The sequence below is a fragment of the Rhipicephalus sanguineus genome, chromosome 8 (genome assembly GCF_013339695.2).
Source record: "Rhipicephalus sanguineus isolate Rsan-2018 chromosome 8, BIME_Rsan_1.4, whole genome shotgun sequence".
Taxonomy (NCBI): Eukaryota; Metazoa; Arthropoda; class Arachnida; order Ixodida; family Ixodidae; genus Rhipicephalus; species Rhipicephalus sanguineus.
This window is the reverse complement of record NC_051183.1, coordinates 14,671,068-14,691,085: the sequence shown is the minus strand read 5'-3', so window position 1 is coordinate 14,691,085 and position 20,018 is coordinate 14,671,068. Positions and strand designations below refer to the sequence as shown.

Sequence of the window (20,018 nt, the reverse complement as noted above, 5' to 3'; positions counted from 1 at the left end):
TCAAGCCCACGTTAAGCTGACGATCATGCCCCCCAACCCCTCAACTCATCTGGACTGCGGGGTGAAGTTAACTAGCCGTCAGGGACGCGCTAAGGTGCGGAGTCCGGTGTGTTTTTCCTTACATGTCCCGGGGTGCCTATAAACGGTAGTTTAGTACCTTTTTCAAAATCAAATTATATCATTCCGTATATAATAGCTTAAGTGGGCATAACATTCATTTGCCTAGCTTCCTTCCACTTGAACCGGCCGACTTGTACAACCACGGACCAATCGGGTGTCTAATACCTAATGAAACAATCGTGGTTTAAAGTGCTAGTGACGGGGTTTTATTGCCCATATCATAAAACGGCGCCAGACAACTCAATCACTGTAATTGGGTTGAAGAACGACAATGTTACATTTTTATTCGTCTGCGTGCGCTGGCTTCCGTGCTGTATTTCTTATATTTCGTATAGATTCAGTGAAGCAACTCTGAAACCGCCCTGAATAGGTGCTTCGGATAGCCAGGCAAATTCACTTCACTTCACTTTATTTCTACCTCCATCGAGGGGTATTACATAAGGGGTGGTGTTTATTAAAAGTATACAAGTGCGCTATTAAAAGTATACAATAGCTTCAAAAACATAGATGGGTTAGTCATGGCAGAAATGTCGTGAGGAAGGCCGTTCCAGTCTTTTGCTGCTCGTATGAAAAAGGAGGCTTGGAATGTAATGGTCCGGCTACGTGGTAGTGCGACTTGAAGAGGACGACCAGTGCAATGAGATATGTGTGAAGAGGGTGTGAAGTACGGTGGATGATTCAGTGAACTGAAATAAAACATATGAAAAAGAGAGAGGGCGGCAACCTTTCGGTGGAAGGCAAGCGTTTGCAAACCCGTTCCAGCCTTCAAGGATAAGATACTGATGTCATATGAATATGCAGAATGAATGAACCTGGTAGCCCCATTTTGAAGCGATTCGAGGTCATTTATGATTTATGTTTGATGGGGGCTCCAGATGGAAGATGCATACTCAAGCTTCGATCCGACAAATGATTTATATGCTAGCATTTTGGCATGTGGTGGAGTATAACATAAGTGTCGCCTAAGAAATCCTAATGACTTATTAGCAGCCGAAATGATGTATACCAGGCAGCGGCATAGCCAGAGATGTGGTTCGGGGAGTTCAAACACCGCCCCCTCCAAAATATTTACATCTTGTATTCTACATTTATACGTTAATCTTTATATTGTACTGAATGCGAATGACAGACGCTCCGCTGTTATGAAAGAGGAAGACGACAATCAGTGACTGTGGTTGTCGCTCGCGCTCGTGCTCGCTGGTAGCCGGACCTGCCTGATAAAGAGCCTTTCACAGAGCAACGTCTGACCCTTTCTTCACGTACAACACCCCTATTTCAAGTGGTGGAGGAGGCGGGGTTCCCATGATCCTGGAACTTCGCAATCGGACGTTACCATCGCCTTTCAACATGACTGCACCTGGTCCTTCGCAAGCTGCTGCCGCGACGACAGTATTCTGTGCTGGCGTGCAACGGCAACGCGACCCGCCCGTATTTAACGGCAATGACAAGCACGACGTCGAGGATTGGATCGTCGAGTACGAACTCGTAAGCGCTTCCAACAAATGGGACGACTGCGACAAGCTCACCAACGTGCGCTTTTACCTAGCTCATGTGGCCAGCCTCTGGTTTAAAAACCATGAGGCTGACATCACCACCTGGTCGACCTTTAAGGCAACCATCACCGAGGTCTTCGGTCGTCCCGCTGTGCGCCAGCCTCGCGCGGAACAGCGTTTGCGTAGCCGAGTCCAGCGCCGGGACGTGACGTTTACGAGCTATATCGAAGATGTCTTGTCCCTATGCAAGCGCGTCGACCCATCTCTCGCCGAAATGGACAAGATAAAGCACATCATGAAAGGAGTCGACGACGACACGTTTCAGATGCTTGTCGATCGGAACCCTCATACTGTCGCTGACGTGGTCCAACTCTGTCAGTCGTACGACGAGTTGCGAAAGCAGCGTGTCTCGACGCGCCACGCTGCCGAGGCTACAGCTGAGGTTTTCGCCCTTGTCGATGACGTCGCTGCTGACAACACCGTTTTACTGCCACAGATCAAGCAGTTCATCCGTGAGGAAGTTGCGCGTCAACTTTCCCTTGTCGCCCAATTACCTGAACGAGTGATATCATTGGAACCACGTCTTCGTCAGGTCATTCAGGCGCAAGTCGCGCAGGCACTACCACCATCACCGCCTGCAACTACACCGCTGACTTACGCGGCCGTCGCTGCCAGACCACAGGCTCCATCTGTTTCTGGCGCCTACCGGGCCACCGGGTCCTTCTACACGACGCCGCCGCCGCCCACACGCACGGTGGTACCCCACCCTACTTCGCCCTCCGGACCTTCTGTCGTTAGCCCATGGCGCACCTTTGATAATCGGCCGATATGTTTCGCGTGCGGTTTGGCAGGGCATATAGCCCGTTACTGTCGACGTCGCAGCTTCCAGTCTCAGGACGGTGTGCCTTCCTCCAATTATCAGGCTGCCCAGCATTCCCAACGACTTTCTTCGGCTGTCGCTGACTCGTTTTCCCCTCGACGCCCTTTCGACTCACGCCGTTCGTCTTCGCCCCGTCGCCGATCCATCTCCCCGATGCTTCGACGACCTAGCCCCGCACGAGAGGAAAACTGACAGCCGCATTTCCGGAGGCAAGAACTGCGTTGTCGTCGAACTCTCCAAGACCTCCTCTTTATCCGCCCAAGGAAATTGATATAGTAGTAGAAGGTATCGCCGTACGTGCACTTGTCGACACAGGAGCCGTAGTTTCTGTCATTAGTAAGAAACTGTGCCGCAGTTTGAGAAAAGTGACCACACCGCTTACGAATCTTGCCCTGCGTACAGCGACATCCCATTACATCACGCCTTCCGCTCAGTGCACAGCTCGTGTTGTGATTCAAGATGTTCGGTATGCCGTCAAGTTTGTCGTTCTTCCGCGATCATCCTACGACGTCATTCTAGGATGGGATTTTCTTTCTACCCATCAGGCCCTCGTAGACTGCGCTCGTGCTGAACTCACGTTGTCGAATCCGTGCCCTGACCTCGACGACCGCAGTCCCCCTAAAGTGTTTGCAGCAGCTGACGTCCGCATCGCGCCTTTGTCCGCCGTCATAGTGCCTGTGTTTTTGCCTGCTGCCACTAACTCTACTGTTTTGTTCCAGCCATCTGTAACGAGTGCGCGTCACCCAACCTTCATCCTCCCGTTTGCCGTCATCAAACTTTGCAATGGGTCTGCGGCACTTTACGCGTGCAACGTCTCTGCTGTCCCGTCTCTTGTACTACGCGGCGAATGTCTGGGGAGCCTTACTACTTTTGCTGACATTTTCGACGATACAACACTTGGAGACCACGGCATCACTACTGCCTTGTGCCATCACTTCTGCAACTGACACAGCTGCTCCTATGGACGTATTCTGCAAAGCCGTCGATTCCCACTTTACGCCTGTGCAGAAGAAATAGCTTGTCCAACTCCTCCAGCGTTTTCGAGCCTCCTTCGACCACGACCAGCCTTCTTTAGGTCGAACGTCAGCAGTTATCCACCGTATTGATACCGGTCAACATGCACCACTGCGACAGCGTCCATACCGTGTGTCGACTTCCGAACGCCGTGTCATCGATCAACAGGTAGACGATATGCTCAAGCGTGGAATACTTCAGCCGTCCAGCAGCCCCTGGGCCTCTCCAGTTGTGCTGGTGAAGAAAAAGGACGAATCCATCATGTTCTGCGTGGACTACCGCCGTCTCAACCGTATCACGCGCAAGGATGTCTATCCTCTACCGCGCATCGACGATGCCCTAGACTGTCTACAGGGCGCAGAATTCTTTTCTTCCTTAGATCTGCGCTCTGGCTACTGGCAGGTGCCCATGGCGGAGGCCGATCGCGAAAAAACGGCTTTTGTTACGCCCGACGGCCTTTACAAATTTACAGTCATGCCCTTTGGCCTCTGCAACGCGCCTGCCACTTTCGAGCGTATGATGGACACGATCCTTCGAGGCCTCAAGTGGAATATTTGCCTTTGTTATTTAGACGACGTTGTCATCTTTTCTACCGATTTCGCGACCCATTTAACCCGCCTCGAGCAAGTTCTTGCTTGCCCCTCCGCCGCGGGACTGCAACTGAACCTGAAGAAATGCCACTTTGCCGCTCGGCAGCTTACGATCCTAGGGCATGTGGTTTCAAAGGACGGTATTCTCCCTGATCCCACCAAACTAACAGCCGTTTCAGCGTTCCCAAAGCCAACTACCCTGAAACAGCTTCGAAGCTTCATCGGCCTTTGTTCCTATTTCCGGCGCTTTGTCCGCAACTTCGCTGCCATCATCGCTCCTTTGACCAAGCTCCTCGCTGGCTCTAGTGATCTTTCGGCGTGGTCTTCCCCTTGTGACGACGCTTTCGAGGAACTGCGCCGCATCCTCACGTCACCTCCTATTCTGCGACACTTCGACCCATCTGCACCCACTGAGATCCACACAGATGCTAGCGGTGTCGGGCTCGGCGCTATTCTTGCGCAACGGAAAGATGGCTTCCAAGAGTACGTTGTTGCCTACGCAAGCCGAAGTCTTACCAAAGCCGAAAGCAACTATTCTGTCACCGAAAAGGAATGCCTTGCCATTCTTTGGGCGATAGAGAAATTTCGGCCTTACGTGTACGGACGCCCATTTGACGTAGTGACTGACCACCATGCCCTGTGTTGGTTGTCGTCACTAAAAGATCCAAGTGGTCGCCTTGCCCGATGGGCGTTACGGCTCCAAGAATACGATATCCGCGTGGTGTATCGCTCTGGCCGCAAGCATTCAGACGCAGACGCCCTCTCCCGTTCGCCCCTGTCTCCTGACTCTGCCAGCTTCACACATACTACCTGCGATACCACAGCCCTCACCATCTCCGACATGCCCTCCGAGCAACGCCAGGATCCTTGGCTTGCTTCCATTCTAGACGTTCTGTCTGGTCGGACCCCTTCTCCATCTTCTCGGACATTGCGTCGGCAAGCCGAGCACTTCACCACTCGCGAAGACGTGCTGTACCGCCGAAATTACACACCCGGCGGCCGTAAGTGGTTACTCGTCATTCCGCGTCACCTCCGGTCCGAAATTTGTTCTACGTTCCACGACGACCCACAATGCGGCCACGCAGGTTTCCTTAAAACTTATTCTCGAATCAGGCTTCGATATTACTGGCGTGGCATGTACCGTTTCATTCGACAGTACGTTCGGGCATGTTCCACATGCCAGAGACGCAAGACTCCCCCTCAACACGCCGCCGGCGCCTTGTTACCTTTGCCATGCCCTGCCCGACCGTTCGACCGCGTCAGCATCAACATCTATGGTCCCCTTTCATCGTTGCCGTCGACCACCTCACACGGTACGCCGAAACTTCACCCCTTCCTTCGTCTACAGCAAAAGACGTGGCCACTTTTATTCTCCACAATCTCGTCCTTCGTCATGGCGCCCCCCGAGAGTTGCTGAGTGATCGCGGTCGTGTGTATCTCTCGGACGTGATCACAGCATTGCTGCGTGAGTGCCGCGTCGTGCACCGCACCACAAGCGCCTATCACCCTCAAACCAATGGGATGACAGAACGCTTTAACCGTACTCTCGGTGACATGCTGTCTATGTACATCTCGTCAGACCACTCCAACTGGAATCGAGTACTACCGTTTATTACTTTCGCTTATAATACCGCCATTCAAAGCACTACCGGGTTCTCCCCATTTTTCCTCATTTACGGACGCGAGCCTTCTTGTAGTATGGACACTATTCTTTTGTACCGACCGGATGCCTCAGAGTCTACAACTCTGTCCCAAGCAGCTACATATGCTGAAGAATGCCGCCAACTTGCACGCTCATTCAAAACACAAGACCAGGGGCGCCAGAAGCACCACCACGACGCGTCCACTAGCCCTACTTCCTACGATCCTGGCTCGCTCGTTTGGCTGCGTGTGCCGTCTACTACTCCTGGCATTTCCACCAAGCTGGTCCCCAAGTACCACGGTCCATATCGTGTACTTCAGCGGACTTCGCCGGTAAACTACCTCATCGAGCCACTGGAACCGTCTTCTGACCATCGCCGCCGTGGCCAGGAAATCGTTCACGTGTCCAGACTCAAACAGTGCTACGATCCACCTGTGTTTTCTGGCCCCTAGGTCGCCAGGATGGCTCCTTATTGCGCGGGGAATAATTGTACTGAATGCGAATGACAGACGCTCCGCTGTTATGAAAGAGGAAGACGACAATCGGTGACTGTGGTTGTCGCTCGCGCTCGTGCTCGCTGGTAGCCGGACCTGCCTGATAAAGAGCCTTTCACAGAGCAACGTCTGACCCTTTCTTCACGTACAACACCCCTATTTCAATATGTATACGCGAGCACATACCAACACACGCCCGAACATACATAAGGACGGTCCGAACCTCACCCCGAGAAATAGTTTTGATGGCGCTCCTTGACCTGGGGGGAAAAAGATTAGGCACTGAGTGAATGCGCGACTTCAGTAGAGTGCTAACCAAACATGTTTCAAAAATACTGCTCTTCAACAGTTCGAGCAACGTGAGTTGAAGTGAGACAGCGGCACATTGCTGCGCGTCTCATTAACAGGCATTAATCCTAGCTGACAAGGAGAGATGCAAGTGCAAAATCCACCGCTGTTCAGCCATACGAAAGCATGTGCAACTGGTGTTGTATACTGAGTTCCTCTGTGTCGTGGTAAATCATATATGGGCCGCACTGCTCTTCGCACGAATGAGTACCTGTTCGAGCAGATAGTAGCCCAAATATTTTCTAGTAGTACACTCTAAGAAAGACAAAGTCATTTGACTCTTTTCTTAGAGTTCTGGCTTGCCGCGTATATGACTCTTTTTGAAGAGACACGTCAACTCTATTTGGAGATCATTACACTCTCTTCGGAGAGTCGTGTGACCCACAAGAGAGTTAACGTGTCTCTTTAAAGAGAGCCACATACCTGGCAACTCAGTACTCCCCCATAGAAGTCACACATACTCTTTTTTATAGTGCAATACAACGTTCGCAACTAGTTATATTGTAGCGGGGTTGCAGCTATGACTATGGTGAGGTGTGCGAAGAAGAGGCAGACGACGTGTCGGTGTTCCAAAAATAACAACCGCCAGCTTGACTGCTGGACTATTCTATACTGTAAAGAGATTCTAAAAAGGTGTTCTAAAAATAACAACCGCCATCTTGACTGCTGCATTATTCTATATTGTAAATAAGTTACAACTATATTCGCAACTATTATGGCCATATTATTCCGTCATAACAGCCATATTATTAATCATGGCTGTTATGACGGAAGCCATAAATCGTAAACCTTTTGTCCCATTTTAATCTCCCATATGATTTGGTACTGACTGGCCAAGTCAAAGTGCTCTGATATCCAGAAAATGTTTCTGTTCAAAGATATTTTCAGCAGCAGTTCATGATAGGACACAAATACTACATTTTTATGAAAAGCAGAGATTGACACGTACACCAAATGAGGCATGAGGTGTGAAAGTGACACTTTCGTGAGCATCACTTCTACACCAACAGTTGGTCATGACACATGGTTTGTTTGTTTCAATCTGTAAGGAACTTGTGCATGCTACAATACTGCCATGAAACAGGGAGTAAGGACCTCTGTCGAGCACAAGCATTGATTTCAGTCCCTAGTCTCCTTTCTCACAAGGGAAATAAACCATTATTCATTATATTTGAAATGTCATTATGTCGCGAAACAACGCAGTCAACAATGCCGATGAAAAACAGCTGAGACTGAGTATTGCTATTTAATCGCATGTATAATTGATTGGAAATATATGTAAATGACTGCGGTTTCTATCTCTGTCCTAAGGTGGGCGGAATACTAACAGCATGCCTTAACTTTTTTACCCAAGAGCAACTTTACCCCGGTGCACCTACGCTGGTAAGCAAGTTAATGACTGAGGACCTTGACGGCGGTTGCGCATTGTTTGTTACGCCATTTCAGTTTCCGGGAGTCGGAGAGTATAAAGGTAAGTAAAGCCGAAACATAATCCGTGGAATATATTTGACATGACACACAATTAATACGCTAGCTTTAATGCTAAATGGACTTAATGAAACAGGCCCAACGTGCGAAGTGTTTGAATGCCTTATGCATTACGGCCGTAAAACAACAAAAACACACTGATAGGAAGGGACGACAACGTGCTAGGTAGATCATTATGAATGATTTTAAGAAATTATTATTTGTCTCACGGATGTTATTTTTTTATTTACTTTCTTCATATATGGCAGTTTAGTTCTCACTATATTAAGACAGAGTTTATTTTGGGGGTGCGAGCCACAGAAATGTCCCCACGGACCTCCCGCGAGAGATGACCACAGACTCGCTCGCCAAGCCCCAAAAGAGACCGAGTGCTCTTGCTCGTGCGCCCGCGCAACCTCTCGCCAGGGCGGCACCACCGCAGGAACATCACCATCCCTCGTGCGGTTCACTAGGGTCGCGATGCGGGCCTGCTGGTAACAGATCCTTGCAAGTAAGCTTTCATGTAGCACACATAAAAGACAGGAGAACTGTAGGCACACATGGATGGTGTTTTAAAGGCCCAGCTATTACAAAGTGCTCAGACATATTTAATCATCATCAGTCGCAAAAGCATCAGCAAACTGAACAGCTGCGTAGGTTCGCGTGTTGCTTTACGAACGCGTAGTGGGCCCTTCGCTGGTTCGCAAAAGGAAGAATTGCGGCGTAGTGGACACTTGACTGTACTTGCAGTAGGCATTACAGGATAGTTTGGAACGGCCAATTTTTAAATGCGAAGCATTTCTTAGCGAAGCTTTGGCAGTTTGAGCGTTTCTATCTACGTATCTATCTATCTATCTATCTATCTATCTATCTATCTATCTAGCCGCCTACGTCTGGGTGCTGTCGTAATCGCCTCCTTAATTTGGTGTATAAGAAAATTCGCATGGGAGGATGAGAGGATTTGACGAATGTGACTGTCGGGTCGTGACATGAATAACGTGAAAATCCTGCCGCGTACGTCGTCAAACCCTTTCCTCCAGACACGTGTGGCACGTACCCGTTCACCATGGGCCGCGGTGTACGGGTATGCGCCACAGGTGATTGACCGTTTATATTTTCCCAGGAGCGGCGAGAACAGACATTGGTAACTTAAATGCGATAGCGTTAAGAAAAACCGACACCGGCAGCGTTTACCCGACGAATGTAAAGAATGATAATTAGGACCCCAGCAGGAATCGAACCCAAGCATTCTGCGTGGCAATCAGGTAATCTACCACTGAGCCACGCCAGGTCTGTAAACTGGTTTGGAAAAACAGCCTACGCAGGCGTAATATCTGTGCAACGTCAATTGTGGTTGTGGTGCTGGCTATCTAATTTTACAAAAAAGCAATAAACACTACATGATACTCCTACGATGTGTACCCCTACGATACAGGCGTCATATGAGATTAACGTCTGTAGTTCCAGTGTTGGCTCCGCTTTTATAGCAGTCTAATAAACATTACGTTTGTATTCCTATGATTTAGCAAGCTTTATTGAAGCATTGCTCTACCCCGGAGGAATACTTTAACGAAAGTTACATATGATATCCACATGACCGCACCGTAAAGTCACTTCGTCCACCAGAACGACGCAGTGTCCTCTTAATTTCTTATGAGGCTGCGCGATGGCCTCATGCTGACCGAGGGTGATGCCAGATTGATTGACAGCCGCTTTGTAGACTAGGCTACGAAGGCCACATACGCCCAGGTAGTCTACGAATACGACAAACACCATCCACTGATGTTGGTCTACGTAGCACTATCCAGGCCTACGAGCCTCGACAGACAGTTTGCCGACGAAATGACCGAGGCATCCACGAATTCCAACAGCTCTACTATACCACATACTTCACTACACATGGACCCCTCGTCACCACGATCACGACCGGATCCTACAACAAGTCATGACCAGCTGCTGGTGCTCACTTACCACGGTGATGATGACTTGTTCAAGAACTGTCAAGAACTTCTTCCACACATGCATGCGGGTTCGTGAAACGTGCGTGCGTTCGCCATCATAAGGGACAAGTATAAGCAATAAATATAAGCTTACCGCTTCTGGTGTCGGTAATACCCACGTTGCCGTTGGCAGCGTTACCCAACTGTAAACAGCTAGTAATATAACACGTATGCGGCTCTTCAACATATATGTGTGCGTATAAAATTTATAGAAATCTTTAAGCGTCATTTTGTAACGTTTCGCTCAGTAAAAAAATTACGCCACAGTCATCTTCCCGCCGCATGCTTCGCATAACATCGACTCCCACGGTACGTGGCATCTGCCGAATTTTTTCCCGCACAATCGTTCGTTTCCTTACGTCGGCACGGTTGAGGCATGCACCGAGAAGCGAAGTCAGGTTAGCCGTTGAGAAGGCGATGCGCACGGGGCCGGATTACGCTATCGCGTTCTACTATTGAAGGCGAAGCTCAAGCGTCCTTCAAGGTTTTTACACCTGGCGTGATTCTACGCTTTTGCCACGCGATATCACATGCGTTAAAGAGACTCCTCCCACTACATTACAATCATACAATGTTCTTTTTTTTTTTTATGAAGCAGTTCCCAGCAATGGCGTGGATATGTGGTAGAACACCTGCTTGCCCCGCAGAAGGCCTAAGTTCGATTCGCTATCGGACCAAAGATTTTTATTATTTATTTTGTTTGCTTCTTTCGCGATTTTTCGTTCACGGACAACGCTGATTTTTCACTCCCAAACAACGACGGTGAAGTCGACACCAGAATTTCTGCGAAACGAGCTCTTTAACGATGTCGCAATAAATGTGTGTGTGTGGGGGGGGGGGCGGACTGAGGGAGCGCCCCTGCTGTGACACGCGTATAATTCGGTATATAGGGCATTTTTTCTAATCCCTGAAGAATCAACGCGATCAAAAAGCATGCGGGACAAGTCAACCGCTCAAAAAAGGCTAATTTACATGCAGCCTGGGAACATAGGCTTTAGTTAAACTTTCAGCGGGTAGTATTTAATGCGACTCACGCAGTGACATAGGTGAAAAAAAAAAAGACGTAGCCTTAACACGGCAGGAATGTGCACTTACTGTGGCATCCATGTATTAAGCTTTTCTCGCCGGTTGTCAAAACTTTCGCGGCTGCTGATTATATTGCAAGCGAAAATGGTTGCGCGCAAACTAGACGTGGATGCAGAAGACACGGACGAGCGCAACAGCATCTTCTGCATCCTTGTCTAATTTGCGCAACCATTTTCCCTTGCATGTTGTGGGGATTCTCGCCGTCTGGCCAAATGACGCAATGCAACGCTGTCTCACAACTAAAAAATAAAAACATTTATTAGTACAAGAAAGGATCAAAAATTAAGCTCACAACTCAGGCCCGTATTCACAAACCAACCTTATCTTAACGCTATAAGGCTGCCTTTCGTAAGGAAGGGAAAAGTGTAAGGATAAGAAAAGGTCACAGTGCGTTTCATAAACTCGCCTTATCCGGTTTTAAGGCAGCCTTACGGAAGGCGGCCTTCTCGTCATAAGGAACGAGCATGGGAGCGAGGCTATGAACCTTTACTGGCTCATTGTTGGTTTATTAGCAAGAAACAAAAGCTGTATGCTCCTCAAAACAATAAGAAAAATGCAGGAACGCATACCCGTGCAAGTTTCGGCTCGTCTGGCCGCGCCGTTTGCTCCTTTTCTTTGTTGACGTTTTACCGTTGTCATAGCAACCGGTGGCTCGTGCAGACGCACTGCCACATTCACATGCGGAGACGGACTCGCCGGTCCACGAAGCGCTCGTTTCTACGAGGGCACCGACGGGCGCGTGAAGTTGCGAGCGGTTTCACTTTTCGAGCGGAGATCCAGCGCTGCTCATCGACTTGAAAGCGTCGCATTGTGATAGCGAAAAATTGTGACAGCACGCAGTGTTAGTGAAGGACAACATGAGAACGTGGGAGTAGCTCAAAGCAGCAAGGGCGAGGTGCGGCTGCACACCGAGCAGCCGCTACGTGAGTGCAAAAATGGGTAAAAAATATCCCATCCTGCAGTGAAACACGTCGGCTTCCGCAACGTACCCTGACTGATTTTTTCACACCTTTAATAATGAGGGGCAGTGTGGAAGTCACCATTCACAATTTGAAAAGTGCCTGCGCCGTAGAAACAGAGCGCAACCAGCAGCTGAAGGAGTGGTGGCACGGGAATACTGGGGGCCCTTTCCAGCGGCAAGCCCGGGGACTCGAAGAGCTCGCTTTGAGAAGCGGAATCTGCTCAGCAACACATCGTCGCTGAACTCTTCCATGGAATTTTGATGGTTGCGTAACACTAGCAGCGTTAATTGCACATATGGGCGCCGATCGCGTACGTCACCTTTTCCTTAATGACATTGTAAAGCGTCTTGCGTAATCGGCCATAGCGCGCCGCATAAGTGGCGCCTTAAGGTACCTGCCGGGCTACCTTATCGAACACCACCTTATCACGGCGATAAGCTTTAAGAAAGGTTGAATTGAGGCATAAGGTTTGTTTATGAAACGCGTTAAGGTGCCGAAAAGGAAAGGAGGGCAAAAGATAAGGATAAGGCTGGTTTGTGAATACGGGCCTCAAAGTCCTCACGGCCACCACACATGCCATTTACCGCTCAACCTTCGCCACGCCGGCCGTCTCACGCATGCGCGCACATACCCCGCCAATCTGCCGCAAACTCCTCGCGCATCGTGTCGGCTGGCGCTTTCGTATGTGATCTGTGGGACGCGCGCAACCCTACTGCGCAGCACGTGTCGTTATCGTGTGATGATGCGCGCGATTCCCACAAAGTATGAACCGCAGCAGAAAGTTTTATTGATTATATCGCTTCAAGCTAACTTGGTCTTCGTGTGCTCGGATTAAAGGATATGGCCTGTCGAACAACATGATCGTTTGTTTCTTCACATTGTTGTTGTTCGTTCAGATTTGCAAATTAGATGTTATGCAGCACTCACTCTAGTCCATGTGCTGCAGCACTTGCTCTGCTTCGCATAAAGCGCAGAAATTGTACTTTAAGCATGGCGCAAGAAAATGAATTCGCACAGTAGTTTTAACATAAGCCCGACATTGACTGTTCAACGTTTATTTCCACAGTGTGTATGCTCGTGATGAAAAAATCAAAAGTGACCGGAGGAATTCCCGAGAAGTGCGAGAGCGTTTACTCTGAGCACTGCCCGCACTTAGTTCCAGAAGAGGACGAGCCATGGAAGACAGACTGCCAGTAGTGCCAGCAGATGGGAATTAACGTAGATGTAGACATTGCCAAAATAAATAATATGTATGTGGGAACATGGAAGCAAAAATAAAGGCGTATTGCTGCAGAATCGTTTTTTTTTCTTTTTTTTAATATTGTCACGCACAGTTTAAGAAAACACTTTTAATTCGGGCGAACTTGTGCCCTGCAAACAAGTAGTTACAACGAGAATGTCTCTATATAGAACACCGTTTTTCTACCAGAGTCTCACACCTCTTCTTCTTCTCGAGTCCCGTCCGTTCGCACGCGCCTGTGTTGTCAGAGCCCATGGCATCCACCGGTAATCCTCTTTCTCTTTCCGTGGACAACTAGAAAGGTTGTAGGAAACGTCCGGCGCGCGTACTTTGAATGTAGGTTGCGTCATTACCCCCTTTCTGAGAATGCATCGTCCCGATGCTTGCTGTGAGGTAGTTTCCAGGGTAGCATTCATGATGCTGTTGACGAAAGTAGACATCGTCCAGCAGTGGTGTCTGATTGATCACTGTCTGTCGTAGTACGGCTTCATTCGGACGACATGCACAATTTCGGTGCGATGCCGCCGCCTCGATGATGCTACTTGCTCTTCTGGGACAACTTCGTAGTTGAGAGGACCAAGCTGGCGAAGTACTTTATAGGGGCCAAAATAACGTCTGAGTAGTTTTTCGGAGAGCCCACGTACACGTACTGGAGTCCACACCCATACTTGGTCTCCAGGAGCATACTTGACGTCTCTTCGTCGTAAATTGTAACGACGGGCGTCGGCTTCTTGTTGCTGCTGGATGCGATGTCGCGCAAGCTGTCTTGCTTCTTCGGCTCTTTGCGTGAAGTCACTGGTATTTTGGTCGTTGTCAGAATTTTGATCAACAGGCAGCATTGCATCTAGGGGCGTGGTAACAGTTCTGCCAAAAACAAGTTGAAACGGTGTCATGCGAGTCGTCTCCTGTACAGCGGTATTGTACGCGAACGTTGCATACGGTAATATTTTATCCCAAGTTCGATGCTCTATGTCCACGTACATCGACAACATATCAGTCAACGTTCTGTTGAGCCGTTCGGTCAGTCCATTTGCTTGGGGATGATACGCTGTTGTTTTTCTGTGACTGGTGTGCGTCAATCTCACAATGGAGTTTGTCAAATCAGCCGTGAATGCGGTTCCTCGGTCTGTTATCAGCACTGTAGGAGCGCCATGCCGCAGTACGATGTTCGTCACGAAGAATTCGGCTACTTCAGCAGCAGTTCCCCTCACAAGAGACGCTGTCTCGGCATATCGAGTTAAATAGTCCGTTGCGACGATGATCCATCGCTTCCCTGACGTCGACGTAGGAAATGGGCCGAGTAAGTCCATTCCCACTTGTGCAAATGGGGCTTCAGGTGGCTCTATAGGTTGGAGGAGACCAGCTGGTTTCAGCGGTGGTGTTTTACGCCTTTGGCAATCCCGGCAAGTTCTTACATAGTGCTGCACAGAATTCAACAATTTCGGCCAGTAATATTTCGTGCGAATGCGTGCTAATGTTCTGGTCACTCCTAAGTGTCCTGCTGATGGGTCATCGTGGTACGCTTCCAAGATTTCGGGTCGTAACACTGAAGGGACGACAAGCAGGAATGTCTCTGTATTGTGCTCAAAGTTTCGTTTGTACAAGACGTCATTTCTGATGACGAATGACGACAAGCCACGGGAAAAAACACGTGGAACATCAACAGGTTGTCCCTCTAAGTATTTCATTAGCATAACTAACTCAGGGTCAGATTGCTGATGCTTTGCCATCTGCGACGAAGTCACAGCTCCCAAAAAAGGGAAGTCTTGTTCGTTTTCCGTGGAAGTAGGGCCACTAGACTCAATCGGTGCGCGCGACAAACAGTCAGCATCACTGTGCTTGTGCCCGGACTTGTATACGACCGTAATATCATACTCTTGCAGCCGTAGGCTCCATCTGGCTAGACGTCCAGACGGGTCTTTGAGATTCGCCAGCCAACACAGTGAATGGTGGTCGCTAATGGCTCGAAAAGGTCTGCCATATAAGTACGGCCGAAATTTACTGATGGCCCACACTACCGCAAGACATTCTTTTTCTGTCGTCGAGTAGTTTATCTCAGCCCTCGATAGTGTGCGACTAGCGTATGCAATGACCCGTTCTACTCCTTCCTGCCATTGAATGAGGACGGCCCCGAGACCCAAGTTGCTTGCGTCTGTGTGAATATCCGTTTCAGCTTCCTCATCAAAATGTGCAAGAACTGGATGACTCTGAAGACGCTGTCGCAGTTCATTGAAGGCATCCTCTTGTTCCTTCTGCCAAATGAAAGGGGTGTCTTCCTTCGTCAGCCGCGTTAGTGGTTCCGCAATCTTCGAGAAATTTTGAACAAAGCGTCTGTAATACGCGCAGAGGCCCAGGAACCGTCTAACTGCCTTTTTGTCCGTTGGTTTTGGAAATTTTTCTACTGCGGCTGTCTTCTCAGGATCCGGGCGAATGCCTTCAGCACTAATGACATGTCCGAGGAAAAGGAGCTCGTGGAAGCCGAAATGACATTTCTGTGGCTTTATCGTCAGATCTGCTGAACTGATAGCTTTCAGCACAGCTCGCAGTCGTTCCATATGCTGATCGAACGTAGCAGAAAAAACCACAACATCATCAAAATAAACAAGACAGGACTGCCACTTCAGTCCGGACAGCACGCTGTCCATCATCCGCTGGAACGTTGCGGGAGCTGAACAAAGGCCGAATGGAAGCACCTTGAATTCATATAGCCCGTCAGGTGTCACGAATGCCGTCTTCCTCGCCATCTCGTTCGTCCACTTCTATCTGCCAGTACCCACTTTTAGGTCTAGGGAGGAAAAGAACTTCGCATCTCGTAGCCTATCCAAAGTGTCGTCAATTCTCGGAAGTGGATAAACATCGCGCTTAGTGACGGAGTTCAGCCTTCGGTAATCTATACAGAAGCGCAACGACTGGTCTTTTTTCTTTACAAGCACCACAGGCGACGCCCATGGACTCGCCGATGGCTGAATTACGTCGTCTCTGAGCATTTCCCTGACTTGATTCCCGATGGCTTCTCTCTCTTTTTGTGACACCCTGTAAGGGTGCTGGTGTATAGGCCTGACTGATTCGTCCACAATGATACGATGTTTGGTAACAGGCGTACGTCGGACCTTAGATGACATAGAAAAGCATGCGGCGAATTCTCTTACAAGGTTCTCTATCTGTTCCCTCTGGCTTGGTAGTAGTCCTGGCTCGATGTCAATGGATCCTAGGACAGAATCCACATCTTGGAAACCAGGTGATGAGTCCTCGGAAGTGCTGAGATCCGTAACGTGGGTGTAGTCATGGATGCTCGCAATGACGGTTCCTTTCGCAAGGTGTCGTACTTCATTCCCAAAGTTGGTGAGCAAAACGTTAGCACATCCGCCACTAAGCTCGACAAGGCCTCTCGCCATGCAGATACCTTTTTCGACTATGAGTCCGGCATTGCTGTCTGCAAGCCCTTTATAGTCACTGAACGCATTGCTCCTTACTGTGACAGCTATGCTGGACCTTGGAGGTATCACCACGTCGTCGTCCGCGATACAGAGGTCGTTGACTTTTTCTTCGGTGTTGTACGTTGCGATGGCGTGCCTTGTTGAGAATGAGACGCATGCTTCCGGCAAGTTAATCACAGCGCCGTTAGCCTGCAGGAAGTCCATACCAATGATCAAGTCTCTAGAGCATTCAGGCAGTACAATGAAACTTGCGACGTATGTGAAACCTCTTATGCCGATTCTAGCAGTGCACATTCCCTTCGGGTCGATGAGGTGTCCCCCTGCGGTGCGAACTTGCGGTCTATTCCAAGGAGTTAGTACCTTGTTCAGTGTTCTGGCAAGCTCGCTACTGATTACTGAGTAATCTGCACCTGTATCCACTAGTGCATTCACTTCGTAGCCGTCAACAAATACACCCAAGTCGGAAGCGACATCACAGTTACTGTAGCGGCTTTTTAGTCCGTCGTCGTCGTTCGGAGTCAGCGATGGAGGTTCTTCTGTTTTAGCGTCGGCAGCGGCCTTACCTCCAGAGGTCGCTGACTCTAGTTTTCCCGACGCGGGCTTTGTGAACGGCGCCTTGGAGTGGGAGAGACGGATGACCGACGGGGGCTCGGCGACCGATATCTCAAAGGCACTGTGGAACGAGGCTGATGTTGCTGAAGGTCATGCTGGCTTTGACGAGTTGACAAATACTGTTCTATTTCGAAGGGACGCTCACCGTTCCGAGGACGAGGTGCATTTGCCGCGAAACCACGAAGCCCTGCTTGGCGATATTGGCACATTCGATAGAGGTGACCCGCCTCTCCGGAGTGGTAGCAAAGAGGTACTCTATCAGGAGTGCGCCATATATCAGTCTTCCTTGGTCTCCTATCGGGTGGCGGGAGCGTGTTCGGAGGCGTAGTGCTGTACACAGAAGTGGCTGCGACGTCCATACGCACCGGAGGTCCTTGCAGTAGTGCATCGGCGTATGAGACTCTCTGCGGTCGCTGTGGTGGCGCGTCTGGCTGGGCATAGTGCTGAGGTTCCCGAATGGGCTGGGGATCTCGAACCGCTAGTCTGACTTCCTCGCGCACCACGTCGGCCAGTGACGATACAGCTGGAGCGCGATGGTCGAGCCGCTGCCTCTGGAGCTCCTCTCGCACTACAGATCGCACCAGTTCACGTAAGAACTCCACGCTGTTTCCGAATACAGTCGGCACTGCGTCTACGGAGGCAATGCCCAGATCCCGATTGTACATCCTCGCTCGTTGTTGAAGTGTTCTTTCCATTGTGGCCGCCTCAGAACGGAACTCAGCGACGGTGGACGGTGGACTCCGAACCAAACCGGCAAAGAGTTCCTGTTTCACGCCTCTCATCAGATGACGAAGCTTTTTGTCCTCGCTCATGTTGGGATCTGCTCGGTGGAAAAGACGGGACATGTCCTCTACATACATGGCCACACTTTCATTATTCCGCTGGTTTCTTGCTTGGAGAGCGGCTTCGGCTCTCTCCCTGCGATCTGTACTTGGGTACGTAGCAAGCAGCTCCCGTCGGAAGTCATCCCAGGACAAGATGGCTGTCTCGTGATTTTCGAACCATGTTCTGGCAGAATCTTCCAACGCGAAGTAAACACGTCGTAGCTTGCGTTCCTCATCCCAGCCGTTGACCCTCGCGACGCGCTCAAAGCGTCCGAGCCAGTCCTCTGCGTCTTCGTATGCGTCACCGTGGAAAGGTTCGGGCGTCATCGGCGGATCCACTACAATCTGCGCTGGCATCGCCTGAGAAGCCATCTCGGTAGCTTCTCCGTGAACAGCTGCTGCTGTTCTTGTAGAATCCAAAGGAGAAAACTCGGGGTCCTCACCACGTAGGCGACGACTGCTGCGCTGGTGAACAGGAGTCAGCTCGATGGATCCGAGTCTCCTTGGCTCCGGGTTGCTTCCTCCAACTTCAGAAGAGCTTGGGTTCATACCCAGCACCTCCACCAGATTTGTCACGCACAGTTTAAGAAAACACTTTTAATTCGGGCGAACTTGTGCCCTGCAAACAAGTAGTTACAACGAGAATGTCTCTATATAGAACACCGTTTTTCTACCAGAGTCTCACACCTCTTCTTCTTCTCGAGTCCCGTCCGTTCGCACGCGCCTGTGTTGTCAGAGCCCATGGCATCCACCGGTAATCCTCTTTCTCTTTCCGTGGACAACTAGAAAGGTTGTAGGAAACGTCCGGCGCGCGTACTTTGAATGTAGGTTGCGTCAATATATAAGCAGTACTGCTTTCACCAATCAACAGACATGCACAAAACAAGCGCGAGAGCGTTGTTGTTTCTCTTTTTTTTTTTATTAAATGTGTTTAAGGACAGGTTGGTGCCTATACATGGCTCCGGCTACTCCTCTTCCCTTACTTATTAATTAGCGTCACGAGCTTTTAAATAAAAGTACACTCACTCACGGCAATGTCCTTTTAAAAGGAATGTTCACACGTCATGCATAATGTCCACGTGATGACAACACACACACGAGACACACAAGAATCGTTTGCACTTTGCCGAGGAGTTCAACCCACAGTGCCACAGTCCTTTGTATAGTGCGATCACATCACATAAAAGTCACTGGACATTGCCCACATTTTAAACAATTTTTAAACACAGCTGCCTTGAATCACACGAGGCAACGCGAAACATGTGACTAGAAGTATCTCAATGTGAAAAATAATCGCAAATGTGAATCAATATCTTTTTTGATATTCCCGACTCTTCTAAAAACTGTACTAAGGCGCGTGCAGATATGTTTTGAAGAGTTTCAGTTGGCCATGGACCCAATACTTTTGCTAATGATAGCGGCCGTCTGTCCAATTTGTTTAGTGTTTGTAAGAATTTTTTACGGGGAACAGCGTAATTTTTGTAGTCTAGAAGGAAATGTTCTATGTCTCCTTCTGCCTCTTCACATGTACATGTAGCGCAGTTATTTTTTCTTATCCTATATAGGAAGCTCTTAGTGTAGGCAGTGCCTAGACGAAGTCTGTGAATTACTGTTTCTACAGAACGGCTAATTTTAATCGGAAATTGAAATTTCATTCCAGGATCGATTGTATATAGTTGAGAGTTTTGAGCTCCATTCGCGAACCAAGTCTCTTTGGACAATCGACCACAGAGTTTGTTCAAGAAACATCGTGCATCACTCGCCGCGAGAAGTAATAGAGATAAATCGCCATCTTGATGCGCTGCATGT

At 49.3% G+C, this 20,018-nt stretch overlaps 1 protein-coding gene across 1 annotated transcript in view; it reads left to right on the top strand.

Moving 5' to 3' along the window:
* The window catches only part of LOC119401430 (uncharacterized), a 40,985-nt gene extending 27,580 nt beyond the window's left edge, over positions 1-13,405 (top strand). The window contains exons 4-5 of the mRNA XM_037668229.2: positions 7,936-8,052; positions 13,163-13,405. Of these exons, the coding sequence (XP_037524157.1) occupies positions 7,936-8,052; positions 13,163-13,293 (248 nt within the window). The 3' untranslated portion in view covers positions 13,294-13,405. The remainder of the gene's footprint in view (positions 1-7,935; positions 8,053-13,162) is intronic.
* Positions 13,406-20,018: the final 6,613 nt, after the last annotated feature.